The sequence below is a fragment of the Erpetoichthys calabaricus genome, chromosome 1 (genome assembly GCF_900747795.2).
Source record: "Erpetoichthys calabaricus chromosome 1, fErpCal1.3, whole genome shotgun sequence".
Taxonomy (NCBI): Eukaryota; Metazoa; Chordata; class Cladistia; order Polypteriformes; family Polypteridae; genus Erpetoichthys; species Erpetoichthys calabaricus.
Window position 1 is genome coordinate 262,584,822 of NC_041394.2, and position 15,916 is coordinate 262,600,737.

At 36.6% G+C, this 15,916-nt stretch overlaps 1 protein-coding gene across 2 annotated transcripts in view; it reads right to left on the minus strand.

Annotated features, from left to right (window-relative positions):
* kcp (kielin cysteine rich BMP regulator) overlaps window positions 1-15,916 on the minus strand; it is a 273,671-nt gene that overhangs the window by 30,920 nt on the left and 226,835 nt on the right. For both annotated transcript variants that reach the window (XM_028814659.2, XM_051930227.1), the window contains 3 exons: window positions 10,716-10,818; window positions 8,948-9,090; window positions 7,481-7,653 (listed from right to left, as the gene is read on the minus strand). In XM_028814659.2, the coding sequence (XP_028670492.1) occupies window positions 7,481-7,653; window positions 8,948-9,090; window positions 10,716-10,818 (419 nt within the window). The remainder of the gene's footprint in view (window positions 1-7,480; window positions 7,654-8,947; window positions 9,091-10,715; window positions 10,819-15,916) is intronic.

Here is a 15,916-nt window from a genome sequence, read left to right on the forward strand (position 1 = left end):
GGCTTCCTCACATCTTTCTGTCTCTTCATGTAATCCCAGACACACTCGATGTTGAGATCAGGGCTCTGTGGGGGCCATACCATCACTTCCAGGACTTCTCGTTCTTCTTTACGCCGAAGATAGTTCTTAATGACTTTGGCTGTATGTTTGGGGTCGTTGTCCTGCTGCAGAATAAATTTGAGGCCAATCATATGCCTCCCTGATGGTATTGCATGATGGATAAGTATCTGCCTGTATTTCTCAGCATTGAGAACACCATTAATCCTGACCAAATCTCCAACTCCATTTGCAGAAATGCAGCCCCAAACGTTCAAGGAACCTCCACCATGCTTCACTGTTGCCTGCAGACACTCATTATTGTACCGCTCTCCAGCCCTTCGACGAACAAACTGCCTTCTGCTACAGCCAAATATTTCAAATTTTGACTCCTCAATCCAGAGCACCTGCTGCCATTTTTCTGCACCCCAGTCCCTATGTTTTCATGCATACTTGAGTCGCTTGGCCTTGTTTCCACGTTGGAGGTATGGCTTTTTGGCTGCAACTCTTCCATGAAGACCACTTCTGGCTAGACTTCTCCGGACAGTAGATGGGTGTACCTGGGTCCCACTAGTTTCTGCCAGTTCTGAGCTGATGGCACTGCTGGGCATCTTCCGATTTTGAAGGGTAATAAGCTTGATGTGTCTTTCATCTGCTGCACTAAGTTTCCTTGGCCGACCACTGTGTCTACGATCCTCAACGTTGCCCCTTTCTTTGTGCTTCTTCAAAAGAGCTTGAACAGCACATCTTGAAAATCCAGTCTGCTTTGAAATCTTTGTCTGGTAGAGACCTTGCTGATGCAGTATAACTACCTTGTGTCTTGTTGCTGTGCTCAATTTTGCCATGACATGAAACTGTCTTCCACAACCTCACCTTGGTAGCAGAGTTTGGTTGTTCCTCACCCAGTTTTAAGCCTCCTACACAGCTGTTTCTGTTTCAGTTAATGACTGTGTTTCAACCTACGTGTGACATTGATGATCATTAGCACCTGTTTGGTATAATTGGTTGATCATACACCTGACTAGAATCCTACAAAATCCCTGACTTTGTGCAAGTGTATTTATAAGAATTGATGCTGGTTTGAAGGCAAAAGGTAGTAACACCAAATATTGATTTGATTTAGATTTTTCTTTTGTTCGCTCACTTTGCATTTTGTAAATTGATAACAATAAACAATCATTATTTATATTTCTGAAAGCATTCTTTGTTTACAGCATTTTTTCACACCTGCCTAAAACGTTTGCACAGTACTGTACATTGTGTATATTTAAGTAAATATTCAGTTTGGTAAGATCGGTTAATTAAAACAGTAACCTAAACTGTTGTTCTTACATTCAGAGTTGCTTATATGGCTCTGAGAGTAATGCTCAACTACTGTCAAGTATGGCTAATGCAATGGACCAAACTAATGTGTATTCCAATCGGTGTCTTTCAAAATGTTTATAAAGTACATAATGTCTGCACCTGCATACATTCACATAATGAGAAAGCAGAATAAACTCAAGCAATATAAACATATTAAATTTTTTTTTGTAGATCCGTGTTTATCTTTTGACCTAGGAATACACAATATATTGGGCATTATATTGGTATTGGCCAATAACAGAATAAAGCATATTATCTGTTTCTAGTCTGATGCTAAAATTATTTCCAGTGTGCTAGACAAATATTTACCAAGGAAGCAAGAGATCATTGATTACTGTATGATATGCTTGTTGTGTAAATGTTTGTTTGTGCAGTGATTTTTCACTATGAATGACAGCAACAAAAAAGCATCAGTGTTTAATCTGTTTGGCTCGATTATGGTAAAACATTTTAAAACAAATTTACTCATGTCTCTCAATGGGCACCCATCTGCAAAGTATACTGTATACTTCAAAGCTAAAGGGGGAACCTGCTTTGTCTACATTGTAGCCTGCCACTACTTTGTCAGGTGAGTTGTTATTTGAAAAAATGAACATGTTCAGCCAGGCTAGTCTGTAGGCCAGGCTATAATATGTTACTGTAAACACTTACGATGCATGTTACTTCCATTTGGTTTGTTCCTGGAACTAAAGTAATCAGCAATAATCACAAATTTTTACAGAAAGCAAAATGATTACCTCATTGACTGTAATTACTCTTTGCCTATATAAGTTAACTGTATACATTTTATACACTGTATAAAATTGTTATATGCATATAAATAAAATGCAGGTAGTATTAATGCCTTACATTAATTTACCCAAGTTCTACATTAAGCTTACTTGCCTAGTTACTCTGGTCACTTTTTTAATTTAATGTGACAACATTTCTTAATGTTCAGTCTTTATTTCCCCAGTCTTCATTGTGTTCAGAAAAACATGACTTATGGGTTTATATAAAAGTAAGTAGCTCAATGTTTCCTCCACTGTGAGCACTGTGCTGGCATACACAACCCAAACCCCTCCTCACCGTCACAACCAAACATTTTTTATAAAGGATGCTTGACACAATGGCCTCCTCCTGGAAATCAGTTATTAAAAGCTGGGAAGCTATCTATCTATCTATTTTTGTATCATATGTGCTTTTTAAAATTTTTATTTCTTTTTTTTAATATGTTTACTTTTTGCATGCGGTGTGTCCAATATTCTCACTCATTTTTTTAACTGAGGAGTGGATGTGAATGATACATAAGCTGGTACTTACATTTTCTTCAATACCCCTTTGAATTTCGAGCACCATGAAGCATCGACACATGATTAATGAACGGATTGAGGTTTCGGGATCTGTGGGTGCATTACCAAAGGATGAAGGGCATAATAACAGCTCTGTGCCACTTCTAAACTGCTGCATGGGAGGGGAAGTAAGCGATGTGATTACAGCTGTGTGGCATCATTTAAAAGGGTGAACCACCATGCACTCACACATCTTAGAGGAAGTATAGGATGCATCTGCAAAGCACAAAGAGCATATGACTTGTGCACAGATACATAATAGATGCAGGCTAAAACTTAACTCCAAGCTACAAACAAATTTGACACTTGAAAGCACAGCCATCTACGAAAAAAGAATTCTCTGGGCACCCAAAGTAATATTAAAAGAGAAAGAGGAATGGTTTACAATTCGGACTGCCTCCCTGTAATGTATGTGAAAAACCCAAATAAAATTGCTGAATGCACAAACATTTTAAATGCAGTCGTTAGTCAATTCTTCTTTTTTATAGCTAATGTATCTAAAAAAAAAAAGGTGACCTGGGCATGCAGGTGTTGACTTTGCTGTGTAGAATGCCAGTAAAGGGCTGTGGGCATTAGCAGACAGTACATGAACAATATGCAGCAATAAACTAAAATCAGTTTCAATTTTCCTCCCTATACAGTACAATTATAGCAACAATGTACTATGTCTGAGCTTAAATGAAAAGGCGTAATGAGAAATAAAAATTAAGAGATTGTGTGTCAGGTAAGCAGCTGCCATGTTTAGGCCTGGGTGTGATCCCTGGTTATGTTTATATTCCTTTTCTGCGTCTACTTTATTTATTGTATTGTTTTTCTGATGTTTATTGTTCCTATGTACTTTTGTTTCTACTACTCTATTTATTTATTGTGAAATATGACCCTGACACAGACAGGCAGACACGTTTAAATTACTCCACACACGTTTATTTAGGGTTTCCATGTCACAATAATTCACTCACAGACCCCAATACCCCACAGTCCAGGCCAATCAACAATGCCTTTTCTCTCTCTCTGTCTTCAGACCTCCTCCTTCTCTCCTCCAGAGACCTTGTCCTTCTTCCACCCAACTCAAGTCCTTCTCTGAAGGGAGGCAGCCCCTTTAAATAAGCACCCAGATGTGCTCCAGGTGTGTTCCCGGCAATCTCCCACAGACACTCCCCAGTGTGGCGTAAGTGCCGGCTGTCTCCCCGGAAGCACTCCAGGTGTCCCCTCTATTCTTCCCCCCAGCACTTCCGGGTGTGGCGGAAGTGCTGAGGTCCAGGGTTCTACTGGTATTGGGGTGCCCCCTGGTGGTGACCACGGGCCCCTACAGCTCTGTACCCGTGGCACCCAGGGCGGTTGCCCCCTCGAGGTCTGGAGGAGGCACAAGCCCTCCTCCGGGCTTCTTGGGTGTCCCGGCTGGGTACCTCCCCCATCCGGGTACCACATTATTTACTATGTACTGTATGTAATTTGTGTTCTCCTTTGTACCTTGTGTTTTGTGGGTGGACCTCTAAAAGGAGGAGCCATCCTGATGTCACCACTAAAGGACCGACCTCAGCCTACGTATATATCTGAAACTGGGAAGCAGGGGTTTTAGCAGTTCATTGATTGTTATTGGAGTGTGTAAGTATTGCTTGTCTTTGTTAATTCTGGCTTCTGGATTTCTTGGTTCTGTTTTTGGAATTATTGTTTACTGGACTGTGCATTGAGCTTATTTGCTCTGGATTGCCCATTTGTAACAGAAGTCACATAATATCTAGAATGTATTTGAAAATGTGTGTTGACTGAGCCTGAGTTAACTAAAAAGTGATTTTTTATAACAGCAAAAGAAAAATCAGATACATGTTGTTATGAATGCTTAACTGTTCTAGCATAAAGCAGCAGTTAGTCAGAGCTCTCAAGTTTCAGAAGCAGAAGTCTGTTTTCCTAATAACAATATATGCTCTCTGTTGCTAGCTTATGCGACGGTTGCCAGATGCTTTTGTTTAGTGGTGTACAGTAATCTTTATTTCTGTTCCTAATATTCTTATTTTATTCTATGCCCAAACCATAGCAACTAGCTCATCTTGATCTGGAGAACCACAGACTCTAGTCTGAGGCTCTCACTAATCATTGGGCTTCTCATCTTATCAGTTTCCGCCCAGCCACCCTACAAAGAAATCTCATTTCTGCTGCTTATACTTGCAATCTCATTCTTTTTGTCATTACCCACAACTGATGACCATGGGTGATGGCAAGAATGAAGAGTGTACGTTAATTCAAAATGTTTGTCTTTAAACTCAGGTCCTACCTCACCAACACGGAATGGTACAGAGCCTGAAGAACAGCTGACAGTGCTCCAATCCGCTTGTCGATCTCATTTACTTTTCTTCCATCACTCGTGAATAATGTCCTGAGAGACTATGGTGTTTGTCATTCTTGAGAGCTATTCTTTTCTGTAGTTTGATTTGATTTCTTCCTTGTGTCTGATGCTGTAAGATTTGACTCTGGTGGATCATGCAAATTTCATAATGAATGAATGTAATTTTTACAAGTCCAGAATATGAGTAGCCAAGCAATTCTGTTTTTAGACTCTGGTGCCAATGCTGAGTTGCAATTTGTAGCCATTCTTAGTCAACTCTGAAAAATTTGTAACAATCTATTGTATGAAATGCACTACTTAAAAAAGGTATACAGTCAAGTTGCCTACACATTTTTTTTTTTAACTTTCGATCATGAGCAATATACAGCATGTCTGTTCAGCTTCACAAATTAATTAATTGTATGCACCTGAATAGTTTAAATAAACATGCTATTTTATTAATAAATTCATTTAATGCTCTAAATTATAACATATAAATAGATAATTCTGGTGTTTGTTTTAAAAGTTTGTTCAACTAATCCATGGTCTAAAAAATAGTTGAAACACTGTTTTGAGGGTTTTGGATAGCAAAGAATTTAATAGTTCAATTTGTTTTCTGATTTAAACATTTTTAACATCATTAAAAATAAATTACGTTCTCCTGGGTTGCCATTTTTTAATATGGGTATTGCAATTATGAAGCCGTCATTAGGTAGGATGGTTTATGGTGTGCAATGTGTGACAACATCACCTCAATGGTTTAAAAGAAAACTATCATGCACTTCCTGGGTTGTCCAAGTTTGTAAATGCATTCCAGAAATGGTTCTTTGCAGTATGATTATGATCTTTTTCTGTCATTTTTAATTTTGACCCTCAACCATTGTTTTTGGCTTAGTTTGTGTCCCTTTGCTGGTTTTTGACTACAATTTTTGGTTTCATTTTCTCCCAGTTTTGGCCTTGGCTAGGGAATTTGTCTCTCTCCCTTCTTCCAATCCCATTTCTCATTCAAAATGGTGCTGTTTAGTGCAGTCAGTACAGCTTGATATAGTTTTCACAGGGAAATGTAGCTGAAAAGTTTTGCTCACACTAATGCAGTGTCACATACATGCGCATGGGAGGCAGCTAAAGAGCTTGAGTAAAGGCAATTCCGAATCAGACCAGGATGTGACTCTTTTTCTCCCTATTCTGCAGACCATTTATGGGAGATTCCACCTGGCCCTCTTGACGTCACTTCTGGGTCCGAGCCTATGGAAGAAGACCTTGCCGGCTCCAGCCCCTGTGATGTCACATCCGGGCTCGAGCATATGGTTAAAGACCCTTATGAGCCTGACCCCTTTGACCTCACTTCCTGTCTTCCCCTTTAAAAGCCTCTACTTTTTCCCTATTCCCTCAGTTTGGTTTTGGACTCAGTTTTGTGCACAACAGTGCTATCATTTACAACAACTTGAACCCAGGAAACCAAATATACAGGTGGCTGCCCTAACCCTTGCTATGGCTCTTGGTGGAGTTTGTGACACCAATCCTCACAGTGATGTAGTCACCAACTTCCTAGAGCAGTCTTAATTAATGCTATCTGATCTGATGACTCCTTTCTCTGTTATCTCTAAATCACTAACTACTTCCTGTAGAGTCTGTTTAACTATCAGGAGATTATAGACTTTTTTACACAAGAAAAAACAAGTATAGATTTTGTATCTGTGAATAGTAATTTTCAAAGTAAAGTCTGAGTTTATTGTCATGTACAGTAAAAATCTTACTTGCATGCCACTGTAGAACAAAGACAGTGATGCAATACTAATAAAACAGTGAAAGTCACATAAAAATTAAACAATGTTTCTATTTCAAGAGGATTCAGGGTAAGTTGTTTATGGCCAGCACTATTTGTTGTGCTTATTTTGACTGAAAATTTTTGGAACATATTACTTGTTCAGTAAATGTATATAGTACAGTATTTTGTGTTTGTTAAAAAAATCTGCTAAATTCTTTTTTTTTCTACCTGAGAATTTTTCTAATTGGGTTTGAGAATTAACAACAGGTATCATACAAGCATAACCCGTAATTGCATGTTACAAAGCTCTTTTTGTGGCAAATGGATTAAATTGATAAGAACAATTTTAACATGATTTGAAATACATGTGAAAAAGTTAAAGTAAGCATTATAAATAGCAAATTATGAATGATAGTACATTTTTACAGTATCTTCTCACTGAATGCATTACCACATTAAATGATCACTTGTAAAGCTTTATTAATCCCTTCCCCAGCTCAATGTGCTAATATAATAAAAATCAGAAATGCCTCAGAACATTTTACATATGCTTCATTCAATATAACTGTATTTCTAATATGTAAATGTTTCATTCCCTTTGCACTGTTGTACAAAGGCAAACAATAAAGCTGTTGTTGTTTTATTTTTCATACTCACCTAAAATCTCCACCTTCACAGTCTTCTGCTAGAACATATGTGCATGTGCCTTGGAAGTTGATCATCTTACCATCAAAGGTTCGGTAATGAGGATCTCCAAAAGCAATGCATGTTGCAGGACGTGGAATACAATGTGGACAGCACATTCCTGGAATCAGGGCTGCCGTCTCATCCTTCAAACAACATGATATACTTACATAATGCAAGACCAGTTCACAATAATTTGACTTTCTGCCTATGTTATGTAAGTTTTTGCAATCAGTATTTAACATTATAAAATGTATTTTATGTAGTAAACTGTACAACCCTGTTAGAGAGATAAAACTGAGATTCCTAGTTTGCATATTATTTCACCTACTTTCATTTAAGGTGTGAACTTAACAATAAAAGAATTAAACAAACACTTGCATAATTATTATTATTTTTTTTTACAATGGGTCAAAATTTCTGAAATTTATAGCTTTTATCTGTCTTATCTGTAAATATGTATGGGAAAACACTGGCCTTCTTGTAGGGAAAAATAGTGAAATGTAAATGCATGCATGATTTTTCTGTACCTATCCATCCATTTATTGATTTTATGACCATGCTTTATACATTTCAGTTTCACAGTGCCTATTATGCTGACATCAAACATAAGATTAACAAAGCCATAGTATAAACCAATTGAATAAGATCTGATCCTTAAGATGAAACCATATGCAGATATGACCTCTCATTTTTTTAACCAAAAATTGAGTGCAATCCTTTGGGATAAAAACATCACTCTTGTTCTTGAAGAATGCATGTAAGCTAAAATATTTGCAAGTAATTCTTGGCAAAATAACACCTAAAAGATATTACTTATGGTCATTACATTTCAATAAACAGTCCTGTTAGTATTAACAGTTCCTCACCAAAGACAACACTAGGAATTTCAAATAAATAAATACACTGCAAAATTATCATAATTTTAAATAAGTACTCCTCACTATCATTTCTTGGTTTGTTGTACTGTATATTGGCTCTTTTTCAATTTGCATCCCAGTGTACCATTTTCAGTAGAAAAAATTCCCAACTGACAGATTCTGATGTTTACTTAAGAAATAACCTACTTAGATACTCTCTTAGCCAAAGTTACAAACATAAAATTAGACCTATTCAATATTAGAGTGTATTAAAAAATACCTAAACCTCTTATACAATGTAAGAAAAAGATATTTTGTTGGCACAAATACAAAATAGTAATCTGGCACATATCATTATAAATTAAAATAGCAATGTTAAAATTCATTTTTTTAATGGTACTGTCCAAAAAATACTATAAGCCCTATAATCCTAAAATGTTTGTTTTTCTTCCTGAAATATACTAAGTTACATTAAAGCCCAGCCCAAATATAATAACATATTAAAAAGATACTTGACTCCATATTAAGCAAAAGAAGATTAAACTAAATGAATCATGTTGAATGCACACAAACTACTTACTGAGGCACAAGTGACCTGAGGACAGCGCTCAGTTTGACAGTGAACCTCTCCTGAAACACACGTACATGTTGTGCATTCATCTACTTCCCAGTGCTCATTAGATTGGTACGTTGTGCTCTGGTATATGCAAGATGTATTTGGGTCTGAAATATAACAAAGAGATTACAGTCATTTGCGTTATTATTACAAATAATACATGATCTAATATAACCTTACTGAGCAGGTTATCTGTTAGCTCTTTCTATGGTGATCAGTGTTATACAATCTTTAGTTATACAGCATTCAGATAAAGCAAATACTTTGAGAAGCCACTTAACTAGTAGAAATATACAGTATATAGCTGTTCACAAACAATTACAATTGGAGATCAGTGGGTTGGAGGCAGGAGCTGAACATGTAATCTTGTGGTTTAAAGTCCTTTTTATTATGTACTAAGCCACATTCTCTTTCAAAATATACTAAAGTGACTCACAAACCAAACTGATCCATTCATGCATCAGTTTTCTGAATTTGCTATTACCATTACAGAATCTTGGAACTTGCACACCAGCAGAATTCAATTTCATGTACTGAAAAGGAGCACAAACTAGGAAGTTACATAAAATTAGGCTGAAGTGTAAAGCCACATGTAAATAAACAACCTTGACAAATGATGGCAAGTTTATCTAAAGCACAGGTATAACTGCACTTGAAGATGCACTGAATTTAACAGCACATGATGACATGATATATTCATTTCTGTATTAAAAAAACTAGTATCAAAATGATACCAAATTCTGCCACTGTGCATGGAATATTTAAAGATAAACTAAACATATTGTACACGGCTATTTGCCTAAACTTTAGACATTGAACATGTGTTTTTATGGCAGTTTGTTTTGAAAGTTACTGCATAATTTGTAATTAAACTAGAAATAGTGTATATTACAAAGAATATTTATTGTTCTTTGCCTTAAAAATAATGGTAATAAAGCTGATTTATGGAATAAATAATTTCCTTACACTGACATAATATTCTCCAGATTGTAATAATTTAATTTGTAGAATAAACTCAGGCTGCTGTACTCCCGCAAGCAGTAAAAATGCACGTGTCTTGTAATATATAATAAAGGTCCTTGGTTCATTACATTTTTTCCAAACAAAGTATATTCAGGAACCATACATTTCAATGCAAGTTTCTACTGCCAATAAAAATAACTATGCAGCTATTGTTCTGTTTTATAAGATATATGTTCAAACACATTTGCCACTGGCAAACTTTACACTTTACTTTACAATTGCACAATGTGCAATTTTTATAACATTTTTATTATACTCCATGGGGATGCTGTAGTGTAGCAGATTACTATGCCTATGAGATTTTTAACAAAGGTTTCTACTACCATAGTATAAAAATAAAACAATAATATATTTAACATTTTATATTTATTATTAGAAGTTATCTAAAATAATGTGATCCATATAATGAGCTAGACAACCATTGAATCAGTTGAAATATGTGGAACCTCCTGTTTTCTTCTTCTTAACCTCTTGCCTGTATTAAGAGATTTCTAACACAGTCTGACTTGTTTCTAAAGTATTTCACAAAGAGTAAATAAAAAAAAGAAGTTCCTTTTATAGACTGCCAAAGTTCTGTTATCTTTTTAAAATGTTAAGTGACAGCCTTTCACATTAGAATGTTCTGAGTGACTTTGTGAGGCTGTGATGCATGACTGACTTGTTATTACAATACTAATGGGAGACGATTAGAAGGAAATGAGGCTTATACCTTGGCATTCATAACAGCACTTCCCAGGGGACTTCATCTTCACCAGTCCATCCTGACAAATCACTGGCAAGCATTCTTCAATGTGACACTCTATGTGACCCAACTAAATGGAAGAAATAGAGTACAGGTTTTAATCATTCCAGGTATGTGTTACATGGTTTCAGTAAATAGTTATGTTTGGATTTTGCACACATTTATTTCCCTGCTTTCCATTTTAAGATTTTATGATAAAGGGAAGCCTAATACTTTATTAAAAAATATCATTATTTTGTCCAGTTTCCACAAACTCACTGGACAATTGTTTCAATTTTCCACCAGGATTACTTGATATGTTGGCAAAAAAACAAAACAAAATTCCACTGAACAACAAACATGTTTTACAATATGTTAAGCTTTCAGAAAAAGAGGGAGTACAATTTCAGTTTTCTACATAATTTTATATTATTGTATTACTCTACAATTATTAAAAATATTTAAAATAAAAATAAAATTAGGTTTGATTTCTATTTCACAATACACAGAGAAACTCAAAAGTGCCTGATTAAAAATTCAAACAACATTATAGGATTCTTGGAACTGATACTAGTAGAATATTCATAAACATTTTTAAAATTATTGTTTAAAGAATAGTTCTGCACAGGTATTGTAATTCATTTCCATTATTTTTAATATTATGAAGACTGCTGATGAAATAGAATCTGTTTACTCTAAATCATGGACCAAGCTGTAAATGGAACACAAACTGTCTTTGCACATAAATGCACGCAAAGTTCTGACATTTAAAATCACAGCAATGGACAATCTCAATGATGCTTCTTGACTCCTCACCACATGATCCTTCACCATAAGTAGATTGACATATTGTATTTATAGAATAAGTCTACTCAAAACCAGTGTGAATGTGCCTGTCACCCACTGCCATTGAACCAAAGTTCCCAGGGTTCATCTTTCAGGTGGTGAGCCCACAGAGCAGTTTCACATGGTGTCATCACCGGGATAGGTGGGAATGATTGCCAACATCAAATCTCTAGTCAACTCTGGCTTGTGCAGGCTTTTTGGATAGTAGGAAGTCTTCTAAAATAAGTTCTTATAAGATCTGAATGAACCATAATTCTGAAATCAGTCTTTGAATAACCTGACTTCTTAAACACATCTTTCCGAAGGTAACCATACCAGAACTAAAGTTCAAAAAAGCAATGCCTCATTTTTTTTATTTTAGCTGTTTATTACATTTTGTAGATGTTGCAATTTATATTTAATTTTTAATTTATAAAATATTCATTAAAAAAAATAGTTTAATAAATTATTCAAACAATGAAAGTCTGAAATGGTGGAAATTTACTTTAAGAGGATTAGTTGGGTTGATTCGACTGTATTATAGTATTTGTACTCTCTTGTTATGTTTGTAAGTTTAATTCTGGAAAATAATAGTACATAAAAAGTATAGAAATGTAAGGAAATGCTGAATATATGATGAGAGCTTTTGCTAGGGAAAAAATGGTAACAGGTTGGTAAGAACAGGAGAAAGAGACCGTACTCTGGCAATTAGGAATGTCTTTGCTGTTATTATTACTGTATACTTGGCTGACAACTTTGTCCAAGATGATTTATAGATGTTTGCAGATTTTTTTATAGCTTGAGTGCAGTGGAGTTAAGTCTCTTGATTAGGGACCCCCAGGAAGCCATAGGATATGGTATAGGTGTCACAATTCCCTTTGTGAGCTGTAAGAAGGAAATAGAAATATTGTTTTGTGAGCTCCATGTAATGTGTATGTTTCCATAACTGACAGATAGGTTTTCCTTTCCAAAGGTAAAACTTGTCCAATGGCAAAAAAAGCAAAACACTTTCATTCTTTGGTGAAAGCTCAAGTGTGGGGGTGATAGCAGGCAGCATGCAATGTCACTGCAGGTGGTTAAGCAGGAGGTAGAGTATTGAGACTGAGACTCTGGACATTTGATAGAGGGCCCATTGCTGGCAGCACATAAAATGAGCTGCCTAGAATTTGCCAAGGGTGTCTGGATTTTAAGGAGAAATGCAGGGCTTTGGGATTCAGTGGTCTCAAAGGATGAAAAAAGTAACTGATAATACTGAGACTTTACAGACTAAATTTTCATTCCAGAAGTCACTATGGAACATCCATCCATTTTCCAACCCTCTATAACTACAGGGTCACGGGGGTCTGCTGGAGCCAATCCCAGCCAACACAGGGCGCAAGGCAGGAAACAAACCCTGGGCAGGGCGCCAGCCCACCACAGGGCACACACAGAAACACTAGGGACAATGTAGAATAACCAATGCACCTAACCTGCATGTCTTTGGACTGTGGGAGGAAACCGGAGCACCCAGAGGAAACCCACGCAGACACCGGGAGAACATGCAAACTCCACGCAGGGAGGACCTGGAAAGCGAACCCGGGTCTCCTAACTGCGAGGCACCAGCGCCACCCACTGCGCCACTATGGGACATGCATAGCTTAACTCAGTGGAGCTGCAGAGATTTATTTTGTCTTGTTATTTGATACTTTATGTTTCCCATTAAAACACGTTTTCCTTATTATGTTCTCTGATTTAATAGGGTAATTTTTAAAATCAATACTGGACAATTTTTGCATTTTTTTGTAGGTTAAACAGATCCCTGGTAGCACCACCCCCCGACCGCCTTGAAAGAAAAAAAATTGTAACAGCACAAGTAGTAATGGATTAGATTGCTAGTCTTTTAGTGAAGGCTTGCGCACAAAGTTTTAATGTTGCCTAATGTATCAATATGAGAATGGTTTATCTTTTTAGCTGTATGTATATGTTTTGAAGGAATAAATGTTATTTGGTATTTCTATACAGTTAAGGCAGTTGTCAAGAATGTCTGTTTTTCTGATTTTTAGCATTATACTTAAATGTTTGAGAATACATATTTTATTTTTTACTGGATGTCTTACTTGAGGAGGAAAAAATCATTTTGGGGCAAATTTTTATTTTTATTTTCTATGAGGAAATTTAAGAATAGCTATGCTGATATTCAATGAATGTACCTACATTGATCAACTTATATTTTGAAATAAGAATTTTTGTAACAATATTTGGTACTGTTAAAAGTTGTATATATTTCAATGCGGAACAATTATTACATTTTTTGAGTGGAGTTTTTCTAATGGTAAATATATTTAAAAAATACTTAAACTTAATTAACTTGATTAACTGGAATGACCTAATATAATCTTTTATTTGTTCTAATCTAGGTAACACATACTATTTATTTCTTAGAACCAAGAAATACACTATTATTGCAGACTTGGGACATTATTGTAACAACCCAGTGGTGTGGAATGGATTAAGCACTCTTTGCAGTCTTAGAAGGACTGTTTGTTTCATCTGTGTCTGGAGCTATAACCGTCTTCATCAGCCGCTCATCTACACTCCATTCACTTTCAGCTGTTTGTTCTCTGTGCCTGCACAAACACACTGTCAACCTTCCCTCACTCTACTCACCTGGGGCCTCATGTATAAACGGTGCGTATGCACAGAAATGTTGCGTAAGAACGTTTCCACGTTCAAATCGCGATGTATAAAACCTACACTTGGCGTAAAGCCACGCACTTTTCCACGGTACCTCATACCTTGTCGTATGCAAGTTCTCCACTCGGTTTTGCAGACTGGCAGCACCCAGCGTCAAAGCAGTGCTACTGTTCCTGTGTGGTTACCCTTTCTTAGATCCACATCCACGATGGCGGCTTTATCAAATACACTGAAATTAACCACATATCGTTCATAAATTTAATGCATCTGATTGTAATTAACCTGTAACAATATAAAGGTCCACAGACTGGTCAAACTATTCTAAATACCATAACTGCTTTAGCGTTGTTACTCTCACTGCACCTTCTTCTTCTGTCAGCTGCTCCCATTAGGGGTTGCCACAGCAGATCATCTTTTTCCATATTACTCGCACTGCACCACTCGGAGTATTTACAGTATATCACTGTATCTGTGTGTGAATCACAGATCTACAACGATTGGAAAGAGAATTATCGGTATACAGCATTTCCGACACGCTATGTCACTCGATCACCTTCCTTTTGTTGCTTATATAACTGTTTAAACCAACAAATAGTACGTTTTTCTTTGCCTCCATTTGGTATCCGCTGAAATTCTTCTATTTTTCCTCGTACTTTTGCCATTGCCTTTTCACAGAACGCTGGGCTTAAGGGCTATTTATATTGATTTGCATATTCAAAGAGGCGTAATTCTGGGAGGAGTTGGGGCGGGACAGCAGGCTCGTGCACATGCGTTTATTTCCACGCTGAGCGGGATTTATGTAGCGGAAGAACACGGAAGTTGGTGAACGCACAGATTCCTGCATCTGGATTTTTCTGTGCGTAAGCACATTTTGGCTTTTGTGCTTATGTCATGTTATAGTGTGAATTTTACGCACGGCGTTATGCATGAGGCCCCTGGCGTCAGAGGTAACCCTTCTACCACATTTTTCTCCAGTTCCATGAATCATCCCAAGACCATGATCCAAACCTCACTTGCCACCAGCAGGCTGTAGAAGTGGGAATATGTGTTCAAAGTGTGCTTTTTTCTCCAGGTAGTCCTGCCCTTTCTGACAGTTCTCAGCCACCCAGGGAACGTGTCCCACTCAAGTCTGGACCCTGAACACTACATTATTTTCCACAAGATTGGAACCATTTGGTAAATTCATAAAACGGTTAAATGGGATTTAAAAGCTTAAGGATATTTGTTCTACACTTCCTTCTAGAATGTGGTTTTTAAGGGCCAAAGTGAAACCATTTGCGAAACTGAACTAAAATGTATAATTATTTTTCTCAAAATAGTTATATGAAATACAAAAGGCTAAGAAATAAAGGAATTTGACCAGCAGTATGACGGAAAGCTTTCTGAATCAGTCATTGTGACATGGCCATGCTCTGCTAATCCTATATTAAATGTATTTCAGTTCAAACTGCTTACTAAACTATATGGCCAAAAGTATGTGGACACCCCTCCAAATTAATAACTGGTGGATACAATCAAAAACATACACATGCAATCTCCATTGACAAACATTGGCAGTAGAATGAGTTGTACTGTAGAGCTCAATGACTTTACAAATGGTAACAACAGCACAAAAACTATGCACTTTATGAAATGAGTTTTCATTGACGAGCAGCTGCACACAAGCCTAAGATGACTATGCATAATGCCAA